The 25350-nt window shown below is 47.6% G+C and overlaps 2 protein-coding genes across 2 annotated transcripts in view; both read right to left on the reverse strand.

Annotated features, from left to right (window-relative positions):
- ESPN (espin) overlaps positions 1-9794 on the reverse strand; it is a 100603-nt gene extending 90809 nt beyond the window's left edge. The window contains exons 1-2 of the mRNA XM_048519181.1: positions 9222-9794; positions 3409-3602 (exon numbers count right to left, since the gene is read on the reverse strand). Of these exons, the coding sequence (XP_048375138.1) occupies positions 3409-3602; positions 9222-9524 (497 nt within the window). The 5' untranslated portion in view covers positions 9525-9794. The remainder of the gene's footprint in view (positions 1-3408; positions 3603-9221) is intronic.
- Positions 9795-10878: 1084 nt separating this feature from the next.
- On the reverse strand, positions 10879-21187 carry LOC125445471 (claudin-16-like). Its single transcript, XM_048518508.1, has 5 exons — positions 20878-21187; positions 18572-18698; positions 14912-15073; positions 14193-14257; positions 10879-11399 (listed from the first exon to the last, which is right to left on the reverse strand). The coding sequence occupies exons 1-5, from the start codon at positions 20965-20967 to the stop codon at positions 11205-11207; spliced, it is 639 nt and encodes a 212-aa protein (XP_048374465.1). The 5' UTR covers positions 20968-21187; the 3' UTR covers positions 10879-11204.
- Between the last annotated feature and the right edge of the window lie 4163 nt (positions 21188-25350).

Genomic DNA, 25350 nt, shown 5'->3' on the forward strand with positions numbered 1-25350 from the left:
GAACCCCCCCACCCCCACGCTTCCTTGCAGACAAGCTTAATCCATTTGCATAACCTCCGGCTGAAACAAAGGCCCCTGTGTTATCGCCCCTTTGCAAAAGCGCGGCGCGCAAATCCCCAACAGCACCCTGTGTAACGGCAAGCTATATTTCCATCAAATTTTAAAACGCGCTTTGTTAGCCGAGCGTTTAGAGGAGGCACTTGACTTCCCGCCACGATAAAGCTGTCACACTGGGTGAAAGGCTGGGCCTTTTGACAAAACGAGGACAAATCATGACAGCGGCCGCGCCAGTCGGCTTCCTGCCTGGCCATCTATCGGACCAGGGTTTTGTTGTCTGGCCAAGGAAGGAAGGGACTGCACCGTGCAAACACCTGTGGAGGATAAGGATCACATGGGCTAAGGCACTGCATGAGCTTGTCATAAAGGTAGCCCAGGAAGAAGAAAGTTCCGCAAGGCTGAACCAGTTGCTGCAAGCGGAGTTCCTTTAGCGCAAAATATTTCATTTATCGATTTCGATTTGTGTGCCGCCCTCCCCACAAGGACTCAGAGCGGCTTACAATAGTGAACGACACATAAATCGGATCAAATAAACCATAAAACACTTAGAACAATTAAAACAGTTTAAAACAGTTATAGTAGTTTAAAAAGAACAAAAACCCAATCTAATCGAGTTAAAACAATATAAAATAGTTATACCATCGTCGTTCAAATCCAATCCACTCTGGTTTAAATACTTTTAAATTAAAATCAATCCAAAGCTCCATTTCAAATCAAAGCATAAGGTTGGCGACAGATGCCATTTAAAGCAATGGGGATTCAGGATTGGGACCAGCACAAGTGCAATTGAGTGCAATTCAGTTTAATTGCTGTTTTTGGGCCTCCGAAAGCCTGTTTTTGGGCCTCCAAAAGCCTGTTTTTGGGCCTCTGAAAGCCTGGCGGAACAACTCCGCCTCACAGGCCCTCTGATATCCATGATGAATAGCTCAGTTTGTACACAAACCAAACAAAGGGTCATAAGGCACCTTTGTATTGTAGTGTTTAATAGCTATTAAAGTCAAGCTATTAAAACTGGGCTTGAAGGCGGGGAGTTCCTTTATAGCAAAGTAGACCATCGGGCCATGAAGTTCAACGCCATTTCCCAAATTGGACAAGGACTCCCTAGAACAGGGGCCAGCCACCTTTCAGATTTAAAGAGCCAAACGGCATCAAAATTCAAAGCAAGAGGTCAACAAAGGGCAAGTATAAGGAAGTCAGTTTCCACAAATGAAATAAACAACACCGCTGCACCAATGACATACCAGTTAACACTCTATTAAGATTCTGCAGCTCAAACACTGGCCGCTGCGAGTCCTCTGTTAGGAAGTGGCTCACACGAGGTCCCACAATAAGCCATCAAAATATACAGGAGCACCCCAAACAATGGTGCTACTGCATTGTCACAAATCTGTGTATGGATTACTTGCAGCTGTTCCCCTCCGTCCACATGGTGCAGGGGTTAAGAGTGGTAGACTCTAATCTGAAGAACTAGGTTTGATTCCCCACTCCTCCACAGGAGTGGTAGACTCTAATCTGGCGGGCTAAATTTGTTTCCCCGCTCCTCTACAGGAAGCCTGCTGGGTGACCTTGAGCTAGTGACAGTTCTCTCAGTACTCTCTCAGCCTCACCTACCTCACAAGGTGTCTGTTATGGGGAGGGGAAGGGAAGGAGCTGTAACCGCTTTGAGAGTCCTTGTAGTAGAGAAAAGTGGGGGTATAAATTCAACTCGTCTTCTCTTCTTCCCTTTCTGTACAGCATCTCTAAGACTCCTTCCGCACATGCAGAATAATGCATTTTCAATCCACTTTCACAATTGTTTGCAAGTGGATTTTGCTATTCCACATGATTGCAAAGTGCATTGAAAGTGGATTGAAAGTGCATTATTTTGCATTTGCAGAAGGGCTCTAAGGAGCACTGTAGTCTCACCCGAATCTTTGCTTGCCATTCCCTTCACGTTCTGGTTTTTCCAGCATCCCTCCTATCCCATGAATAGACCTTAAAGATTTCATGCTTGTTCTTTCTTTTAAAGACACACTTGGTTCCCTGCTGAGAAAAATTGGCAGCAGATTCCTCCTCTAGAGTCTCAGACACCGAAAGGCCTTCCTCGACATCAGCTACCTGAGAACCTAACAGCAGAGATGTCAGGAGTGAAAAGCATGCAAAGCTGATGCAAAGCTGATAACTTAACCCTGAGCCACTGTCCTGCACCTTAAACTGCATCAGAATTGAGGAAGGGGAGGTGGCTGAAGGGTAAGCTTTTCCAACCTGAACAATGCAGGCAGCGATATCTAATATTTTCTCTGCAGGGTGATACTAATTTAACACGCAGTGTGATCTGAAACAGAGCTTGGGATGTGTTGTCATGTCACTTCCGACTCACGGTAACCCTATGAATCAGCGCCCTCCAAAACGTTCTGCCGTTAACAGCCCCTGCAATGCCCCTTAGAGCTACGCCCTCTAAATCCGCTGAAGCCAATGTGTTTAAAAGGATGTGATTCCAGTCAGAATTGCATTGATGTGTTATTAAGATCACATTGCCACAGGCAGTACACATGAAGCAACCTTATACTGTATCCTATCATCAATCAATCAAAGTGAGTCTTTTCTATTCAGAATAACAGTAGTTTTTCCAGGGATTCAGGTGGAGGTCTTTCACATCGTCTACCACCTGGTCCTTTCAACTGGCAGTGCTGGGAATTGAACCTGGAGCCTTCGGCATGCCAAACAGATGCTCCAGCACTAAACCACAGCCCTTCCCTTCTAGCAGAATGAGTTGTTATTTTCAAGACTCCAGTCTGTTTGCTATCCCTGAGCGCAATCCCAAATCTAAGGGGGCCGCCACAGATGTGTATGGGTCAGAAGGAATCGATTTCAGGAACCTCAGAGACACCAGCTGCAGATAACCCAGAGGAAGAGAATGGACTCAAAGGCGAGCAGTTCACCTGTCCAGTAAGTTTTATAGAGAAAGATGGACCCATCTCTCAGAAAGCAAAGACACAAAAAAAAGAGAAAGGATCCAGGCAAGGATGCAACAGTGGGTCTCTGGTGTGAAAATTTGGGACCTCCCTTGCATCTATCTGGAACACTTCCTTTTTCTCACCGTGCAAAGAAGAAGAGACCAATTCATTTTCAACACCACCTGCACACTCTGCAGCCAAACATCAAAATGTCTTACTATCCATTTCAAACACGCACTGACATATCAAAAGGGGTTTTGGCAGGGCAGATGCAGGCATTTCAGGCACACGGACACCCTGAACGTCCATCACTTTGTGGCCAAGCAGCCAAGTCAGTGGCCATAACCACAGGGCAATCTCTCCCAGTCAGCTTGCCAATGGCCACCTTGGGCCAAACTTCCTTTCCCTCCCTTACCTGGGGCAGTGTCCGATGAGGAGTCGCAAGGAAGGGAAGTCTCCTTTGGCTGCAGCGTAGTGGACAGGCAACGCGCCCGTGTCTGTGGCTGCCAGTGGGTCGCTGCCCCCAAAGCGTAGGAGCCAGTCAATCACTTCGTGGTGGCCAAAGCGAGCCGCCAGGTGCAAGACCATGGCCCCAGAATTGTCCGTGTCCTGTGGGTGGCAAAATAGATGGTCAGACTTTACCAAGCAGCGTGAGTCTTTTTGGAACGCTGTAAAATCAGTGGGAAAGAAAACTTCCCAATATGTCATCAGCATGGAAACAATGCTTACTTCAAAATGCCTGCAAGCGTCCCTTCATGAAGGGCCCTCTTTCTAGTCCAGTGTTTAATGGTTGTTTTTATGGTTCTTTCTGCATTTTAGCATTGGATTTAAATAGTTTTAATGATGGCTTTTTGTTGGCGTTCATTATTCTATTATTTAAATTTCCATTTGTCATCCACCTTGGTTGTCCTTCTGAAGGCAAAAAGGCAGGATATAAATATGGCCAAACAAGCAAATAAAAATGAAAATGCCACGCAGGTGACTGGAAGGGCTGGTTCTTCCATTTTGGTCTGACAGCAATTCCGACTGGCAACATCTTATGCCCTTTTGTAGAAAACAGCCTAGAACCGTGGTGACGAACCTTTGGCACTCCAGATGTTATGGGCTACAATTCCCATCAGCCCCTTCCAATTGGCCATGCTGGAAGGGGCTGATGGGAATTGTAGTCCATAACATCTGGAGTGCCAAAGGTTCGCCACCACTGGCCTAGAACCATGACCACTTCAAGCACTGGGGCCAACAGAAACCACCAAACCCACATCCATGTATTCTCAGCACCTTATAACATAGCTATGTTTATTTTAGATTTCTGCCCTGCTTTTCTCCCCAAAGCTGTTTATAACGTCATGCTCCTCTCCTCTGTTTTACCCTAATTACATCAACCCTGCAAGGCCGGTCAGGCTGAGAGTGCTACTGGTCCAAAGTCACCTAGCAAGCTCCCATGGGAGAGTAGGGATTTAAAGCTGGGTCTCCCGTATCCCTAGCACAACACTGTAACCACTATGCCACAAAGAAAGATGGCTTTTAATCACAGTGAGCTACTTTGGAAGGACACTGAAAATCAGAATACTAAACATCTGTTTTGATGGCATATGTAGAACTGGGGTACCTGAAAGAAAAGTCTCTCCCAGCAGTGGCGTAGGAGGTTAAGAGCTCGTGTATCTAATCTGGAGGAACCGGGTTTGATTCCCAGCTCTGCCGCCTGAGCTGTGGAGGCTTATCTGGGGAATTCAGATTAGCCCGTACACTCCCACACACGCCATCTGGGTGACCTTGGGCTAGTCACAGCTTCTCGGAGCTCTCTCAGCCCCACCCACCTCACAGGGTGTTTGTTGTGAGGGGGGAAGGGCAAGGAGATTGTAAGCCCCTTTGAGTCTCCTGCAGGAGAGAAAGGGGGGATATAAATCCAAACTCTTCTTCTATGTGTTGTCAAATGCTTTCACGGCTGTTGTGGGTTTTCCGGGCTGTGAGGATGCAGTTTTTGGTAGGGTTTTTTTTGGTAGAGTCTGGTAGTTTTTGCTCCTCAGGTTTCTTCAGAGGCCTGTCATGGCAAGATGCCAACCACAGATGTAGGCAAAACACGAGGAGCAGAAACTATCAGCCCATGACCACACAGCCCAGAAAACCCACCTGGGTCCTGGCACTTACCTAGCCCTGCTTCCCCCCCCCCCCTCCATTTGAAAGTTTGATGATAGTCGTTCAATGAACTATAAATGCTCTTGTATTAAAGTATCATGTTCAATAATGCACAAAATAATCGTTTTGACAGAGGCCGCGTGGAAAAACGAATGATAATTCTCATATTCATTCAAGACTATATTCTAACATGGAAGCAAACAGTTTTTTCAGCCTCTGCACCTCAACTGACCATACTAACATCTTTATCTGAGATGGTGTATAGTGTTGACAGAAACTGATGCCAAGACATTGGTGGGAAGAAATCACAGGCGCCCAAAACCTGAAGAGAACATATAAAGTGGCTTTATGCAGAGTGAGACCTCCTAGACAACTGCCTAGGCCAGAAGTTCCCAAAACTGGGTACCACAGAGACTGGCTCCCAGCACTGCAAGCTTGTGTAGTTATTTGCATCTGTGTCTTACAACAAATCATTCCAACCAGAAAACACCAAACTTGCAGACTGGAGGAAAAACACCAAAATCAACCATCCGAAAAAGCACCTCCAACCTCAACATCAGAAAGCTAAAATTACCCACTCAAATAAAATGTCAGGAAATTTCAGCTGGAAAAACTAGTCCGGCTCCTTTCTTGAGCCCAAAGGCCCTCTTTGAAACAGCTGTTTTCAACACTAGGAAAGGAGCTGTGCAAATCTTCCTGGGAACTCTACTTCCTAGCCAAGGGGCTGCTACCAAAAAGGGCCCCCTCTCTTACTGCCACCTTCTACCCTCCCCCCCAAAAGAGAGGGGGACCTCTAAAAATGACCTCCATGTTCTGATTCAACAGTGTAGTCAAGTCTTAAGGAACTTTGATCCCAAACCACAATGGCAAACCATCTCTGAAGTTCTCTTGCCTTGAAAACCCCACCAGAGGTCCCCATAAGTCAGATTTGACTTGATGGCAAAAAAATACAACAACCGTGCAGGCCAGTGGTTTGGGAGACCAAAACCATAAGCCTATTATCGTGATATGATCTACTTATGCAATTTTATAAACATCGATATCCTGCCCCATAAATGGGATCAGCTTACTATGAATTCCTTGAAAACAGAACAAAACAAATGCAACAGAAAACTGCATTTGAAACTCTGGTAAATAAAACCGGCCAGCGTCACTTCCTAAACATCTGAAGAGGAAGGGTTCTCTCATTGCCACCAGCAGCCCTGACCTGTCAACAGGTTTCTGGTGGAGGAAGTTTGGGCAGAAGGATAGCCCAAGGGATCTGACTGGGACTTAGGCCCCTTCTGCACATGCAAAATAATGCACTTTCAATCCACTTTCGGTGCACGTGGCAGCTGTGCGGAATAGCAAAACCCACTTGCAAACAATTGTGAAAGTGGATTGAAAGTGCATTTACTCTGCATGTGCGGAAGGGGCCTTAGGGTCGCAGGAGAGAGATGGTTCTTCACATATGTGATTCCCAGGTCATGAAGAGTTTTAAGACAAGCCTCATCTTGAACTTGGGCTTGTGAACAAACAGGAAATCATTGTAACTGATTTGAGACAGGTGAAATACATCCATGCTAGGCCAACTTTAATAGAAAATTGGCCGCTGAGTTTGGCATTCATCTGAGTTTTCCGAGTGTCTTCAAGCGCACTCCCACATAAAATATATTACAGTACTCCAACCATAAAGTTACAAAAGCGTGCAGGTCAGCTGAATCTATCACAGGAGTGGCTTGATGAACCAGATGTACCTGGGAAAAGCCACCTGTGGCTCACAGAACAGGGTCTTCAAAAGCACCTCAAAAATTTTTACCTGATCTGCAAATGATAGCCTCGCTCCCTCCATAATAAGCAAATCCTTATCCTTGTGAGCATCGTCTGTCCCAAACAGCGTTATGACTCATGGGATTGTGTGTTCAGGACAAAATCAAATACTGGGAGGGCGTGGGGATCTTGTAAATTTGAATCAGGTCCCCAAAAAATGATGCTTGGGCCCTGACAGCAGCTCCCCCTAAGAACTTTTATGGGGCCCCAAATAAAGATCCCCCCCCCCGCCCCGCCGGGGTGACCAGATCCAACCCAATCATTGAAATAATGCAAGTCACCTAACTTGCCCGGTTACATGGGTCCTATGCTATGATGGGGAACAGCAGGATAAAAGCCAAATAAATGCATTACCAGGGCCCTTGCTCCTTCTCAGTGGTCCTGCTCCCCACTCCAACCAAGGGAACCAACCAAGGGAACCAATTGGCCATGCTGGCAGGGGCTGATGGGAATTGTAGTTCATGAACATCTGGAGTGCCATAGGTTCGCCACCACTGGGTGCATCTATACTTGAAAGGGCTGGGGGGCTGGGATTGACTGCAGCTGAGGTTCACAAGGCCAGGGCAGTGTTTTATAGTGGTTAGAGTGCTGAACTAGAATCTGGGAAACCCAGTTGAAATCCACATTGTGCCACAGACCTTTGCTGGGTGGCCTAGGACCAGTTGCACACACTCACCCAGGCCCCTTCCGCACATGCAGAATAACGCACTTTCAATCCACTTTCAATGCACTTTGCAGCTGTGCAGAATAGCAAAACCCACTTGCAAACAATTGTGAAAGTGGGCTGAAAGGGCATTATTCTGCATGTGCGGAAGGGGCCCTAGCCTAGCTCGCAGGGTTGTTGTGAGGGTAAAATGGAGGACAGACGAATGAATGTAAGTCGCTTTGGATCCTTGCTGAAGAAAAAGTCAAGGTATTACTGGAATAAATTTAAATAAACTTAAAACAAAGACTCAGCCCCAGAACCTCTTTCCAACATACAGCCACAAAGCAGGCCCTGTTGTGAGAAAGATGAGCCAGCCTCTACGTTCACGTGTGCTCCCAAAGCTACTGAGTAGCCCAGGGAAGACCTGCTTCGGGGCATTAAAATGTTATGCAGGAAGGACATTTGTAAGCACGTGCCTTGCGCCGAGACATTCCATGGAGAGCCCGGATTGGTTGCAGGCTCCTGCCAAGGGTGCACTGGGAGTCAAATCCCAATTTGCTGCCCTCTTGTGCATGGGTTCGGTTTCTCAAATGAGACGGGAGCAAGAGACAGGCTCCCCGATCTTTCACAAAATGGGCTACCAAGTCTCCCCAATATGTCAGACAATGTGCAGTTCAGAACTGAAGGATGCCTCTAGGTCCAGCCTGCACACCCATCCCATACGCTGAAAACACCTCGTGTTTCCTTGAAGCCCCACGGATTTACCCTGGCAGATACTTTCTTTGCCTGGTGCATCTGATGACAGAGATCCAGTCCATGGAAATGTAGGCATTCAACTGCAAGAGGACACATGATTGTTGTTTGTTGTTGCAGCAAGTGGCTGAAATGGCTACCCCTGTGGAACCTGCTAACTGAATGTGGCGCTTCCCGCCACCCCTCCCAAAAGAAGACACTGAAAAAATCAGCACCCATGGTAAGGGACAAGTCGCGCTCTGATGCTGATCCCAGCCACAGCCCCTTATCCAAGCCTACAGCGCAACAAAAATCCCCATTCACGTGGCACGTTCAGCAGGAAAAAAATGGGCACTCTGTGCATGCCTCTAGGAACTCCGCTTATTATGATCAACCACCGTCCCCCTGGTTTTGCTTTTTTCAGCGTCTGACAGCCAGCAAAGTGCTGGACAGCTTCAGTCTCATAGCCGAAAAGGCACCCCGTTTAACTGCGCTTGCTGGAGAGAAAAGGACTAAAGGGGGAAAGAACTCCACTCGCGCTCAGAGGCGCTCTCCCCTTCCCGTCGCGCCCCTTCCAAGCAAGCCTTCCCCCATCACCCCTGCGTATTATCGGAAGTGATCTCCATTTGGCCCCTTCCGCACATCCAGAGTACTGTACTTTCAATCCACTTTCAATCCACTTTGAAACTGGATTTTCCTGGGCAAACTCCACTGGCAAACAATGGTGAAGGTGGATTGACCGTGAGTCCTTCTGCGTGCGCGGAGGGGGCCTCTGACTTTCCGACGGTCGGCTGGACGAGTCCGACGGGCGTTGGAGAGCTCCGCGCCCCGGGCGCTTTGGAGCGCTTGAGCTTTGCGCTCCCAGGAGCGCGCCAGGCTCAGCCCGGCCGGCCGGTGGCGCCTACCTGAACTCGGCAGCCTCCCTGGGTGAGCAGCCACTGCAGACACGCCAGGTTGCCCGTGGCCGCGGCGTCGTGGCCCGGCGTGGCCCCGTTGCGAGCGCGGCCGTTGCCGTCCAGCCCGGCTTCCTCCACCAAGTAGCGCAGGCAGTTGAGCTTGCCGGCGCGGGCGGCGTGGTGAGCGGGCGAGGCGCCCAGCGGGTCCCGCAGCGAGGCCGGCTCCAGCAGCCCGTCGCCCTGCAGCGCCTTGAGCGTGTCCACGTCCCCCTGGCGGGCGGCCAAAAGAGCCCGCTCCAGGGTCAGGGCCATGGCCGCCGCCGCCTCGGCCTCCCCCTCCGACGGCAGCCTTCACCGCAGGGGGCGCGCCATGCCCGCCTGGCTCCCGGCGATCCCTTCTGCACTTCAGCCGCTGAGTCCGTGGGAAGAAGGCGGGCGGTCCCGGCAGCACCTTCTGGCTCCTCCAAGGCTTGGCACCAAGAAGTCCCTCCGGGCCGGTCCCTCTCCGCGTCTCCCAAGCCCGCCCTGCTCTGCCGGCTCCAGCTTCTCCAGCCTTCTGCCTCCTTCGGTCCCCGACTGGCAACAGCCGCCGAGGCACCCTTTTGCCCCGCCCCCAGCTTGCCAGCTCCGCCCCCTCCTCCCCTGACCTGATGCTGCAGGGAGGAAGGGATGAAATACGCCCGCCGTCGGGTTTCCAGCTCGCAGGTTGGAGGCACAGGCAGAATAATGCACTTTCAATCCACTTTGTAACTGTGCGGAACAGCAACATCCGCTTGCAAACAATTGTGAAAGTGGATTGAAAGTGCATGATTCTGCATGTGTGGAAGGGGCCGGAGTCCCAACCCAGCTCTGTTGTCTTCAGTGCCACGAGAGTTTATTTCCGATGTCATAAGAACATAAGAAAGAGCCTGCTGGATCACACCAGAGTCCATCTAGTCCAGCACTCTGATACTTGCAGTGGCCCACCAGATGCCTTTGGGAGCTCTCATGCAGGATGTGAAAGCAATGGCCTTCTGCTGCTGCTGCTCCTGAGCACCTGGTCTGCTAAGGCATTTGCAACCTCAGATCAAGGAGGATCAAGATTGGTAGCCAAAGATCGACATCTCCTCCATAAATCTGTCCAAGCCCCTTTTAAAGCTATCCAGGTTACTGGCCTTCACCACCTCCTGTGGCAGCATATTCCAAACACTAATCTAGTATTTTTCCTTTTATTTTTTCATTTTATTAGACATACTTCTTCCCCCCAGCATTTTCAGTGTATGCCCCCTGGTTTTAGTATTGTGAGAAAGAAAGAAAAATTTCTCTCTGTCAACATTTTCTACCCCATGCATAATTTTATAGACTTCAATCATATCCCCACTCAGACGTCTCCTCTCCAAACTAAAGAGTCCCAAACGCTGCAGCCTCTCCTCATAAGGAAGGTGCTCCAGCTACTAGCCTTCTTCTCCGAACTGTAGGGGATATTGACAACACTGAGAAACTGATTTGTCTATTGTCCAATGGAGATCCATACATTTCCAACCGAGTAACACTTTTTGCTCATGCCACAAGAAGAATTAGGCTACATATGGTGCAATGTTGACATGTTTTATTATTTGACTAATTAATATTATATTGTTTTGTTTTGTTTGGTCCTGTCCTTTTAACAGAGATTTACAGTGCAGTCCTAAGGAGAGTTGCTCCACTCTAAGCCTATTTATTTCAGTGGGCTTGGACTGGGGTAACTCTGCACTGGATTGGCGTGCTATTTACCAGGTGATGCTATTCATCTCCAGGCCCAAAAAGTTTCCACTGTGCATTTACACGCAGTAAGCCCCTCTTAAAAGGACAGTACACTTTCCACCAGGCCAGCTGGTGATCCTAAAAGTATCTGTCTCGTTTTACCACAGACTCTGAAAAAAATTAGCCTGTGGGATTTGTCATGTGAAACTTCTAAACTGTTCTCTGTGATCACCCTGCCTTCGTCCTGATGCTTCAAGAAGGTGGCTAAGCTTAAACATAGGTGCGCATCATTCCGAGGCCATTCCCAGCATGCTCATTGGCTGGGTTGGTGCTGGGGGTCTTCATGCGCCGGACTTCATAGCACACCGTGAAAGCGGCAGCCAGGGCTGCAAGGTTGCCTGCTACAGCCATCCACAAGGAGTAGCCATATTCAAAGCTCGGAAATCCAGGGATGCGCAGAGACACCTAGGAGATAAGCAGAAGAGAGTCAGTCAAACAAGGAGAAAACTCATAGAGCTACAAACTTTCAGGAGTTGGGGGGGAGCAAACAATAGAAGAAGAAGAAGAAGAAGAAGAAGAAGAAGAAGAAGAAGAAGAAGAAGAAGAAGAAGAAGAAGAAGAAGAAGAAGAAGAAGAAGAAGAAGAAGAAGAAGGAGGAGGAGGAGGAGGAGGAGGAGGAGGAGGAGGAGGAGGAGGAGAAGGAGGAGGAGGAGGAGAAGGAGAAGGAGAAGGAGAAGGAGAAGGAGAAGGAGAAGGAGAAGGAGAAGGAGAAGGAGGAGAAGGAGAAGGAGAAGGAGAAGGAGAAGGAGGAGAAGGAGGAGAAGGAGGAGAAGAAGGAGAAGAAGGAGAAGGAAAAGGAAAAGGAAAAGGAAAAGGAAAAGGAAAAGGAAGAGGAAGAGGAAGAGGAAGAAGAGGAGGAGTAGGAGGAGGAGTTTGGATTTATGCCCCCCTTTCTCTCCTGTAAAGAGACTCAAGGTGGCTTACAAGCTCCTTTCCGTTCCTCTCCCCACAACAGACACCTTGTGAAGTAGGTGGGACTGAGAGAGTTCTGAGAGAACTGTGACTAGCCCAAGGTCACCCAGCAGGAATGTAGAAGTGCGGAAACACATCTGGTTCACCAAATAAGCATGAGCCACTCAAGTGGAGGAGTGGGGAATCAAACCCAGTTCTTCAGATTAGAATCCACCTGCTCTTAACCACTGCACCACATAGGAGAACCCTCAAGCAAAGATGGGCAACCCAAAGTGGCTCAGTCTGTATTGGAACCACACATTGCAGGGAAAGAGGGAGCCACGCCAAAGAGATTAGCTTTACAGATAACTCCCCCCCCCACACACACACACACTCCAATTTATTTTTCTGCACAGGAATTCTTGCCATTAATATGTTGCAGGAAAGGAATCTCAAAGCTCAGATACCTCCTGTTCCTCCCTTTATCCTTGCAGTCTTTACATTATATGAAAACTGCAGGGTTGTGAAGCCTCAGTTTGCCTCGGAGGCAGTGCAAATAAGGGAGAAATGGTTTTAACCCCTCAGCTTCCACTTAGTTTCACTTCTTGAAACTGTGCTCCCTGCTTTGATATTAGCACTTTACAGGAGAAGAGATGTGTCCTTCAAGCACACATTGTTTTCTGCTTGAATACTAACGGAACAGAGAGCCAGATTTCATATTGTGAAACTAAGTAGAAGTTGAAGGGTTAAATCCTTCCTTCCATTCTCCCATACATGGCCTGAGGCAAACTGAGGCTGCAGGAACATGCAGTCTGCATTGTATAGCCAAAATCTGTGATATCTTCTGTCTGAACACTCAAATAGACAACTGGTGTGGTCGCAACATTTTTCCTAGACTAAAATTCACAGGTAGCCTAAGAGTTCCTCCTGAGGTGAAAAATCTGAAGGGTGTGAAAGAATATTTGTTGCATTCGTGAAATTACTGGGACAGGGGAAGGAGGAGAGATACCAACATCAGTGAGTGATACATAATAGACCATGGAGTGTATATTGGTTTTCCCATCCAACCATCCTCTCTGGTCATACAGGGCATGCAGGCTTTTTTGTGCTTCGGAAACCTGCAAAACTGGTTTAATGGGAGCAAGGACAAAAGATAAAGCTTGCCATATAGCCTGGGCAACAATGATACTAGGGCACCGCCTTCTCCTCGCTGCAAAAAGTGATTGTATCTCACTCAGCAGTGCAGGGTGTGAAGACAGAAAAAATGAAGGAAGGCCAGGTGGCAGGCGGGCACCTCTTGACTCTCCCATTCCCAGGGGTAGTAGAGGCACGGCATACCGGCCTGATCCAATTTCAGCTGGCTCCTGTCTTCCACCCCAGTAAAACTGTAATCAAGGTATAGGGCTGCCTTTGAAGATCATTCAAGAAGAAGAAGAGTTTGGATTTATACCCCACCTTTCTGTCCTGTAAGGAGACTCAAGGTGGATTCCAAGCTCCTTTCCCTTCCTCTCCCCACAACAGACACCCTGTGAGGGAGGTTGGGCTGAGAGACTTCAAGAGAACTGTGACTAGCCCCAGGTCACCCAGCAGGAATGTAGGAGTGCAAAAACACATCTGGTTCACCAGATAAGCCTCTGGTGGAAGAGTGGGGAATCAATCCCGGTTCTCCAGATTAGAATCCACCTGCTGTTAACCACTACACCATGCTGGCTCTAAAGGTACGGCTAGTTCGAAATCTGTTAGCTAGGCTGCTAACACATGTGACCTACAAGGATCCCCGTATTCCCAGTTTTAAAAGCTCTGCACCTACTGGTCGTTCACTTTGGGGCATAATTCTCAGTGCTGCTTCCTGTGACTCATGGTTGGTAGACATCAGAGACGAGGCCTTTTTTGTCATGGCCCCCAAAGTTTTCAATGCCCTCCCCCACAGAGGTTTTCCGAGCACCAATCTTTTTGAGGAGAGTCAAACATGTTTTTTATGCTTCCATTGGGAACCCCAAGTGGCTTGCATATCATTCTCCCATTTTCATCCTCCCAACAACCGGGTGAGGTAGATTTGGCTGAGGGTGTGTGACTGGCCCGGGGTCAACCCCATGGCAGTGTCCACGGCAGAGTGGGGACTTGGATCTCTGACATCCTAGTCCACGGCACTACGCAGACTCTCTTCCTGAGAAACCGCTGACTGCCGTTTGGTCCTCCGCTCCGAAGTCTTTGCCTGCTTCCCCAACTTGTTTTTGTGAAGTGCAAAATGGTTAAGACACAAAAGGGGCTGAAAGAATGACCCAGAGTTGTAAGCGGAGAAAATACCTCATACTGGTGCTGGAAGAACACGTATACACAGTATCGGATGACTCCAATGCTTGACATAAAGCCTAAAACAGAAGAAAGGGTGCTGTGAATTCCTACAGGTGGTGAACAAACCCCTCCCCCTCCCCTGACTCTCCCTCTGTGAAGTTTAGCTGAGGCTGAGATGCTAGAGAGAGACAAGAAACAAAGACATTCCCCAATGAAAGGTCCTTGTGAGTACAAAGCCCCAAGCCCACAGAGGAGGCTGCCTAAAGTATGTCTGTATGATGGACTGCTCTAGTCTGAACATCCTCCGTTCAGACTCCACTAGCTTTTTTCATCTGGTGTGACTGCATTCCAAGCCTGCGATGCAGCAGAAGTGTTCATCAGCACTGGAAGCTGCCTGTTGCCTCTCTGAAGTAGTCTCTGTTCTGGGATTATTTCCTTTCCATCAGAAAGCTAGCTACACAGTGTGCAGGCTCTGTTGAGGGAGGCCTTTTGGTCATTGTCAGTGGTTCATTTGGAATGTTGTCAGTAAAACTTCTTGCATATTGGTAATCAAGCACGGCAGATGCACAACAAATATATTAATAGCTGATTCCTTCTCGGGGTTGCAGGGAATTAAGGGGAGGGCCCAGCAAAGCTCTCCGAGCGCTTTGCAATCGAATGCAATTAAAGTACCATCTATTGCCATGGGAAAGCAAGCCTTAAGGGCCAGTCGTGTTTTAAAAATGCCAAACCTGCAAAAAAGTAGAACCCCACAGATAAACAGAGGCAGCGGTATTTGGCTGTCAGATCCCAGCAGCAGCTGAAGTACCGGCATCCCAAGAGGAGGCAGAGAAAGGCCCCGATTCCGGCTACTGCCGACGTGATGAGGGAGGCTCTCGTGAGGATAATGGCAGCTGAGAAAATACAGAAAGGCCAAAGCCTGGTGAATCACCAAAGGGCAGATAAGAAAGATCAGCAAAGAGCTCCCAGACCTGCCTGGCATGAGCAGATCTGAGAAGAACTGTTTGACCCAGTATCCTGTCTCTGACAATGGCACGGACATGTTAGGGGAGCAGCAGTTATAGGCTAAATGTTTCCTTGTTTGAGTCAACACTGACATACACACTGTGAAAGAAGAAGAAGAAGAAGAAGAAGAAGAGAAGAGTTTGGATTTATATCCCCCCTTTCTCTCCTGCAGGAGACTCAAAGGGGCTACAATTTCCTTGCCCTTCCCCCCTCACAACAAACACCCTGTGAGAGCTCCGAGAAGCTGTGACTAGCCCAAGGTCACCCAGCTGGCGTGTGTGGGAGTGTACAGGCTAATCTGAATTCCCCAGATAAGCCTCCACAGCTCAGGCGGCAGAGCGGAGAATCCAACCCGGTTCCTCCAGATTAGATACACGAGCTCTTAACCTCCTACGCCACTGCTGGTGAATCGATATGTACAGGTTGGTATTCCCTGACGCTACTTAAAATGTGAACTCCTAAATGAGTGGAGACTGCTATTTGCAATAATTATAAGACCTCCATTTGGTTGGGCACTTCTTTACAACCCTTCCTACCGGTCTTTTGCACTACTGTAATATATGGTGCGTAATTTTGTGTGTATATATATAAATTCTGACCTCTGAAGAAGACCTTTGGATTAAAACACGTCAGGTCAGTCTTGGCAACAGCTATCAGATCAATCTTTGTAACAGTTTTTATGTGCTGTTATTGTATATTTTTGGCATTATTGGAGATTCAATTCCTGGGTTTATGTTTTCACTGAAGTTCCACAATGTACATGGTTGTAAATGATTTTGTAATTCTTGCAAGTACAGTGCAGTAACAATATTTGTAATATACTCTCAGCTTCTTTCAACCCTTTGGTTCCTGGCTTATTTTATAGGTTGGGGTTGCATTTCCCTTTGTATGTGCATCTTATTCTCTTACTAGCCATTTCCAGCACGCCAACCCTCCCAATAGTCAATATTAAAACTGATTTACTACCACAGCTCCAAGGCCACCTTCAGTCTAGCATCTTCCAATCTGATCCCACTGGGTGCATGCAAGTGACGCATGAAGGCATCTAAAGCTTAAACTGCTCTGAACATGGAGGTTCCATTACTCACTGGAGGGGCTATGGATAGATCTATTCACCGTAAAGTTTTTGAAATCAATGGCTGCATTGCCACATCCTGTGCCAAATAATCTCATAATTATACACTGTATAAGGAAGTGCTTGGTTTTCTTTGTCCTGAACTGACTGCAAGGAACTTTTCCTCGAATACGCCAACCTTCTGGGAGTGAATTAATTCTCCTCCTGCAGCTTTCCACATCATAGCAGCAGATGACCATATCATACAGCTGCGTCACCATTTTTGATTAATAGTTACGGACACACTGCAGACTTGGTCAGTCTAAACCTCAGAGCATCTTTTGGAACAAGTTAAGTCTATTCCACTTGGGGTAGTTTTCTACCCTAAAGCAAATTTTCCATGTTATCTAGGGAGTAACCATGTTTGCAGGTGACATGAAGGCCAATTATGTTCACTGGTTATTTGTTTTCTTAATAAACTCATAGGGTGTATCAGTACCCCATGGGATAAAACAAAATCCCAGTGTCAAATGTAGTTTATTTTCTACCCATCTAGTTTTTTGTTGCTTTTTTAGAGAAAGTAAAGTAAACTGTAAATATATTGTTGAAGGCTTTCGTGGCCGGAATCACTTGGGTGTTGCGTGGTTTCCGGGCTGTATGGCCGTGTTCTAGCAGCATTCTCTCCTGACATTTCGTGGCCATACAGCCCGGAAACCACACAGCACCCAAACCGTAAATAACTGGCTGTACTTTGGGGGGCACTGTTTACTCCTATATAAATGACAGATTTTCTAAGAGGAAAAGGTTCTCAGTTCTTTGTATTCGACCAAAAAATGTAGCAGCTGAATAGCTAATTTGTCCATATCACGTTTTCATTTTTTTAAAGGATTCTCTGGACTTTACAGCATGTTGTGATGGTGAGTTCCACAGGATGTGCACACGGTGGATTTGCAGTGACTGAGTCCTCTTATAGAAAACAGGATGGAAAAATAAACTAGGGAAAACAAGAAAACTTCTCGTGCAATGAACCTAACTATATGCAAAGAAGGAAGGGATTGATTTCCAGATCTACCGCCCCTTCCACACATGCAGAATAATGCATTTTCAATCCACTTTCATTGCACTTTGCAGCTGTATTTTACTGTGCGGAATAGCAAAATCCACAACTGTGAAAGTGGATTGAAAGTGCATTATTCTGCATGTGCGGAAGGGGCCTACAACAAACGAAGTTTTATTTTCTATGGCTGGGGTGGGGGCACATTACAAACTGAGAGGAGAAGGGACAGGAAGTTTTCACTTTAATGACCCACAATGGTTTTGTCAGAAGCAATAATGCTGCACCTGTTTTCACACAGACTTAGGGTCCTCCCCCTGGAATGATTTGGTACTGCATTGGAATGATTTGGTACTGCAACCATTGCAGAAGAGCGAATGCAAAGAGAAGAGGCGTTTCTGGAGTGATTCTGCAAGTTTACAACAAAAGCAGACTGCAGACAGCACAGATTGGCTAGTGCCAGTATCACCCCCCCCCCAAGACCCTCTTCAAAGATCCCTCAAGCCATTTTGGAACTGTTTCAATAGCAGAGATTCGCTCAGAATTCCCCTTCATCATAATTTCTCCCTGGGTTTTGGAGTTGTGAGTTAATGGGATGCATTTCCAAAGAGGAACCGGTGCCTTTGGGATTGTCTTTGTGGGTTTGCTTTTGTTTTCTAATTGTGCGTAAAGCGCACAGCATAGGCTTCAAAACACAGTTACACTCATGGACTTGAATAGATTTAAAAGGGTACAATTCTACTTAGGATCACAGAGTCAATTTATTTGAGTTTACCCTTATAATGTGCATGTCCACAATGATGAAATAGAGCCCCCCCCCACAAAAAAGTCATTATACAATTGTACTGACAATTGTATTTCACATCTTTTTTATCATACTCCAATTTAACCACAAATTTCAGAATTATTCTTTTTTGTTAAAATGGAAGTCAAGGGAGCTGGAATGCAGGACAAAGCAAACCTATGGAACAATATAGAAATGAAATGGGGGGGGGATTTACTCAACCATAATTTAAAATATTTCTACTTAAAATAAGGGGAAAGTTGAAGTCATAAATGAATATATAAGCAAGTTCCTGATGGTGGTGAATAATTCACCTAGAATAAGAAGATTTTACTTTTCTTCCTGAACCTCACTTCGCTAGTGCAGTCTATCTGGACTGAAACAAGATATTATTTATGAACCGGCCTATTCATGAGGTAGCCAGGCTGAAGGCTTTGCATTTGAGGGCACATGTTTTAAAAACAGCAAGTCTGTCTCCTGGCTGCAGAATTTACCAGGGTGTGGATTCAGGTAAGAACTGAAGACATCACAGGTCCAGATCTTGACAAATTTGTCCCAAACGCATTCTCCCCAAAGGCCTCGGCAACGCATGCTGAGCACCACTGAGCCTTTGCTGTTGATCTGAAAGAGAAAAGGGGAAACATTTGACCCACCCTCACCCACAATAGCCAGCCTGCCTAGAGAGCATCTATGCTGCACCCACGAAGCAGTCTGACACCTCTTTCATCGGTTCATCCTGGTAGTTAAGAGTGTGAGCGCTGAGCTGGGCTCCCTGACCAAATTCTCAGTTCAGCTCTGAACACTCTGACAGCTGAGATCACAAAATGGTTCAGCCTCAGTCTTTACTAGCTGTAAAATGGGAATATCATGCCAATTTACTTCATGCCTCATTCTGCAGAATAGTGTTTCAGATAAGGGACTATCAAGCTTCATAAATATGGATGAGAATCTCCTGCCCCAGCCTGACTTACATTATACCAAGGTCAGTATTGTCGACTTTCTAGGATAGCAAGGCAGAGTTTCACGTGAAGAAGAAGAAGAGGAGGAGGAGGAAGAGGAGTTTGGATTTATACCCCACCTTTCTCTCCTGTAAGGAGATTCAAGGTGGCTTACGAGCTCCTTTCCCTTCCTCTCCCCACAACAGACACCTTGCGAGGTCTTGGAGAACTGTGACTAGCCCAAGGTCACCCCGCAGGAATGTAGGAGTGCGCAAACACATCTGGTTCACCAGATAAGCCTCTGCCACTCAGGTGGAGGAGTGAAGAATCAAACCCGGTTCTCCAGATTAGAATCCACATGCTCCTAACCACGCTGGCTCGCTGTAAAGGATTCAATGGTGTTGATGAGAGGGGCAGCCGCCTGGCCTTGACTACATTCCACAGCCCGGGCGATGGGCCAACTTCTCCGGCGGAGACCTTATCTCTGCGAGGGAGATGAGACCTCCGTTCCCATGGGAATCCGGGAGGGGGGATGGGATGGACAGAGTTATAACCTGTGTTTCTGGCGGGAGATCTTATTCCTGCCACTGCGTGTACTTGAGCTTTCTAAGATGTCTGAATAAACGGTCTTTTACACCAAAGAGCCTTTTATTTCTGCTTCTATGGAATTCCTTACACTCGCAACTAAAAATGCTGGTGACTGAATCTAGAATTTTCTTCATACAAGGCAGATGCTCTGCTACCGAGGCACAGCCTCTCCTCTCCATACCCAGAAGAACTGAGACCCTTCTATATAGCCCCTATTTGTTAGCAATCCCTAGCGATCCAGAGAAGTTCCCTTCCAATCCCCGTTTCACAGCCTGGCTCCCCTTTTTATTACTATTATTATTTATTCAACGCTCTCCAGCCCTTTTACCAGCCTAAGCCAGGCTCAAGGCGGCTAACACACGTACAAACACACACACACAAAATACAACTTTTCATAAAATATAGCAAGTATCCATAAAACATTACAACTACCGTATCAATGAAATGGATTCTAAAGAGGGGGACAGCAAATCCCTCAGGCATCATTTCCAGGTCCCAATTAGCCTCAGCAATTATCTTCTCTCATCCGCCCCAGAATAAATTGGTGAAGTCACAGAAGGGAGAAAAGGGCAGAGCGGGACACCGCCAAGATGGAAAAGAACCATCACTGCCTCAACCAGAGGTGGGATCCAGCAGGTTCTCACAGGTTCCTGAGAGTAGGTTACTAATTATTTTTGTGTGCCGAGAGGGGGTTACTAATGGGTGATTTTGCCACATGATTTTTGCCTTAGTTACGCCCCTCCTCTCAGCAGTAGCACGCAGAACTTGAAGCAGTCTAGCAGGAGGTGCACCGGCGTGCGTGGCAGCCTGCGCCTGCGTGCATTCGTTTCCCGCCCAAGGACCGGCACAGCGGCTGCGTCCTTGCCACAACCCCGCCCAGGAATGCCCGGCCATGCCCCCATCGTGCCCCGCCCAGCCCCATTGGCACTACACCACAGTTTGAATCCCACCACCATGGGAACCTGTTACTAAAATTTTTTGATCCCACCACTGGTTCAACCCTCTCTGTCATTCAAGCCCTGCAAAACTAAGACCTCTCAAGGCCAGGTGTCAGCTGTTGGGTAGTTCCCCAGCCCGGAGCCAGGGGTGAAAAAGACCAGGCTCTGCTTGAGGCTAGCTGGATGTCTTTGGGGCCAGGGATTACCAAGAGGTTAGCACCAAAGTGTCCTCCAGGGGCAATATAGGGAGACGCGATCCCACAGATATGAAGGCACCTGACAGTTCTAGGCCGTAAAGGTTGGCTCTTTTCCAAGAAGAGGCTGTCTTCTCCTTACCTGCCAGCAGTCTGTGCAGAGCGAGCTAACCGTGCAGACGAAGGAAAGGGACCCAGAGAAAATGGAGAGCAAACTTGCCACACCACCCATGAGAGAGACCTTCCAGGGGAACAAAGGCCCCTCCTGAGTAGGTAGCCAGCTCCGCCAGTCCTTCTCAGACCTTGCCCAAATCAGGAAGCACCCAGGAACGGGGTCACCATGACTGGCTCAGTCCCCCAGGCTCTCCTGTGTTGCGTGGATCTCCTATTGTAGAGAGTGGTGGGTGGGTTTGTATGTGTGTGTGCGTGCGTGCGTGCGTGCGTGCGTGAGGGTGGGAGCAATGGCTTTTAATGAGGTGAGCGGGTTTGACTGCAAATATAAGGGAGGCAGAGATTAAGTGGGGCTGGGCAGAGTCCACTCCAGCCTAAATGTCAAGCAGAACAGAAGAGGCAGCCGGGAAATTCCAGTCCTGCTGGGTTCGCTGCATGTTCCAGAGGCCCTGCTTGCTGAGGCTTGTTCCAAGAAGCTAGGAAGGGCAGCAAAGAGCTCAGGGACCGAGCCCATCTGCTTTGTGGGCAGGCAGCCCCAGTAGAGGAGCTGTGGCTTAGTGGTAAAGCACCCACTTTGCACCCAGAACGTCCTGGGTTTGATTCCCGGCCTCGCCAGTTCAACAGATCTGGTGGAAGGTAATGTGGAGAGCTGCTGCCAGCCCGAGCAGACGATACTACCCTTGGCAAGCGGAAGGTCTGACTCAGTACGAGGCAGTTTTGAGTAGCATATGTAGCAATATTGGATCATTAGAGAGCTGATGTGGATTCATATCGTGCCATAAACCAGCCATACTTTGTACAGCGATCCAATTCAGATGACTTCTTTGTACATATTGATGTGAAGTAGTCAAAAGTGGTTCAGCGCTGTTCATGATCTGAGATACACAAGAGACAGGCAGCCAAAGAATCCAGCTGTTTATTCCAAATCCATCAGTCAGTTTCAGACTTCGACCCAACCATGGACACAGGGCTCTCTCTCTCTCTTTAGAGAGCCAGTATGGCATAGTGGTTAAGAGCAGGTGCACTCTAATCTGAAGAACCGGGTTTGATTCCCCGCTCTGCCCCTTGAGCTGAGGAGGCTGACCTGGTGAACCAGATCAGCTTGTGCACTCTAACACATGCCAGCTGGGTGACCTTGGGCTAGTCACAGTTTTTTTGGAGTGCTCTCAGTCCGGATGGGGCCAAGTACTCATGGCTGGGAAGCAGAAGGTCTGATCCAATCCTGGGGAAGAAAATCTTCTTGGACTTCTTGCATCTTATGCTCGCATGCTTCTGCAACTGTGCAGCTTTTGAGGAGTCAAGAAAAGCGTTTGGCCCGGGTAGTTCCCCCTCCCCTTGACTTGGGGTGGAGAAAACCCTCCTTTCTGTTTTTTGTTTGCCATTGGGGGTTGCAGCTGACTAATTTTCAAGGCAAGACACATTCAGCAATGGCGTGCCATTGCCTGCCCCTGCTTAACCCTAACCCTAATCCTAACCCAACCCCAGATTTCCTTGAGAGTCTCCCCCACAAACCTGACCAGGGCTGACCCCACTTCGCTTCTGAGATCAAATCAGACTGAGCTTGTGTAGAGAGAGCCAGTGTGGTGTGGTGTAGTGGTTAAGAGCGGTGGACTCCAATCTGGAGAACCAAGTTTGATTCCGCACTCCTCCACCTGAGCGGCAGAGTCTTATCTGGTGAACCACATTTGTTTCCCCATTCCTACACACGAAGCCTGCTGGGCGGCCTTGGGCTAGTCTCAGTTCTCTCAGAGCTCTCTCAGCCCCACCTACTTCACAAGGTGTCCGTGGTGGGGAGGGGAAGGGAAGGTGATCGTAAACCGCTTTGAGACTTGTTAAAGGTAGAGAAAAGCAGGGTATAGAAACCAACTCTTCTTCCTCTTCTTGCTTGGGCCATCCAGGGTAGGACAGCCCAGGAAATACTTTCCACTCAGGGATGTATGTCTTGCTCTGGTTAACTACGTACCAAGGAAATTCAAATTGTATATATTCATGCACATGTGTTTCCAATATTTTTTTGCTTCTGTAACCTGGGTAGGAGAAAGAGAGAGAGACCACCAGGCCACTAAAGACCCCCGACTATGATCTTAGCAAGTCCTACTCCCCCACCCCCACCCAGTGTTATGTGACTTCATTCACAGCTTACTGAGTGTTGCACGTATCAAGTCTGCTTTGCTTGTATGCCTTTCTAATGGCTGCCCCAAATATCAGGACTGAGCCCCTAAACTTACTTGCCGGGAATTTTGCCCTGTTAGCTACACACTTGATCTTAGCCAAAAGGTCGAGAAGCAATGCCCGGTTAGCTGTTCGGGAAAGGCGAGTGAGCAGGTCTTGAATCGTTCCAGTGTTTGTAGACAGCCAACTAGTCAAAAAAGGTGAAAACAAACACCCTCCCCCATTAAATAATTAAGCTGCCAAGGTCTAAAAATAGCACCTGTCGAATTGGAGATAGGCAGCCAAGATATGTTTTCCTCGTCAAACCGTTTCCATACAATGAATGACGCACGCAAACACACAAACGAGGCATATAGTCTAAATGTAAATCGGTTTCCTTCGTTGTTAACTGTGCAAGCCAAGTAGCCCAAGTCTGATGAGAGGCGTGGGAAACCCCCTTTAAAAAAAAAACCCTTATATTTGTCCCAGTTCTTCTTTTCAGATTGCAACTTGAATTTATATTGAAAAGCACCTGTGCCGGAAGAAAGGCAATGCAAAGTTGACCGGAAGGGGGCAGTATTGTAGAACTCTACCAGTATGGGTTTCCTTGGAAGAAGTCTTTCAACTTTCCCAGATAGCTTTCCTTCCCTCCCTTTGCCTTTACAGTATAGCATTCAAGTGTTGGGCCATGATTTGGGAGACCCAGATTCAAATCTCCACAGTGCCATGAAGCTTATTTGGTTATTGTTGTGGGCTTTCCGGTCTGCGTGGCCATGGTCTGGTAAATCTTGTTCCTAACGTTTTGTCTGCATCTGTGGCTAGTATCTTCAGTGGTGTGTCACACTTCTCTCCATGATGCAACTCTGAAGATGCCAGCCACAGATGCAGGAGAAACGTTAGGAACAAGATCTACCAGACCACGGCCACGCAGCCCGGAAAGCCCACAACAATCAGTTGAGTCCGGCTGTGAAAGTGTAACCTCAGCTTGTGGGTTCTGTGGGGCAGTACTTGGAATGAGTTGCAACAACAATTTTTAAACAACAAAATGGTTTACTTTTCTTTACAATTAACACTTTTAAAACATCAACATTTAACGTTACAATTCAAGGTCCTGTTCAGGTTGCATTTCAAGTCCTTCTATTTACAGTCTACTGATATTGCCAAGTCCAAATCTTCTTTGCAAGTTGGCTGGCTCCTGAAGACTCCAAGGGCTTGATGAACAGGTTGCAACATGATGAAGGTTTCCAGGAGAACTCTCACCCATTACAACCACAAAAGAAACCCTTAACAAGGTGTTAAGGGCTTATAGAAATCAAGGTCCGAGTCTGGTAGCCTTGCTTCTTCTGCAAAAGAGCTCTTGCAGCCTCTCTGCTGCTCCGAGTCTCCACCCCCTTACTGGGTCAACCCATTCTGGGCCAACCCATTCTGGGCATGGGGGGTTACAAAAGCCTTCGACAAAGTTATTTGGTGACTTTGGCCCAGTCACACTCGGTCAGTCTAACCTACCTTACAGAGATGCTGTGATTGTAAAACGGAAGGGAGTCCCATGTGTACTGCTCTGAGCTCCTTGGGTTCTCGCAACTGACTTATGCTCAGAGTAAAGAGCAGTAAGGAGGCTGAGGAATGTTTTCTTTTTAGAGCAATTCACTTTTACCTAATTAAATTAATTAACATCGTTTCATAAAAATTAAAACGTTAAAAGAATAGTTGATAGGAAGACCGAGCTTGCAGATCTCTGCTTGCACCTGTGGGTGGCAACAGCTGGAAATTTCAGACATCTCAGGGCCGGGGAAGTCAAGTTGGGAAAGAACTCCTCACTGAGGTGCGGTCGCTTGAAGTTTTGGCATTTTTCTTGTTGGAGTAAAGTCTGTAATACACATCTTACTCAGCTCAGCTGTAAAAAAAAAAAATCACCTCCAATGTCCCTCTGTTGATTTATACCCTGTTATCAAACTATACTTTTCAGGTCACTGAAGCAACGACATTAATTGGCTGATTGCCTGATTCATACCCCTAATGACCAAGATCTTCTTTACATCACTGGGTAGGTTTCCAGCCATGGACGTAGGTGAGGGGGGGGGGGTTCTCGGGTTTGAACCCCCACATTCATGTCCGAAGCTCCGCCCACCCGTTTGTGGGTTTTAAAAACATTTTAGTGCTTTTTTTGGTTTTCGGCCTTCAGGGGGCGTATTGTTTGGGCTAGCAGCACCAAACCTTCAGGGATTGTTTGGGGGACTCTCCTGATGATACTACCCAGGTTTGGTGTGGTTTGGTTCAGGGGGTCCAAAGTTAT

This window comes from Sphaerodactylus townsendi, linkage group LG16, assembly GCF_021028975.2.
Source record: "Sphaerodactylus townsendi isolate TG3544 linkage group LG16, MPM_Stown_v2.3, whole genome shotgun sequence".
In the NCBI taxonomy this organism is placed as follows: domain Eukaryota; kingdom Metazoa; phylum Chordata; class Lepidosauria; order Squamata; family Sphaerodactylidae; genus Sphaerodactylus; species Sphaerodactylus townsendi.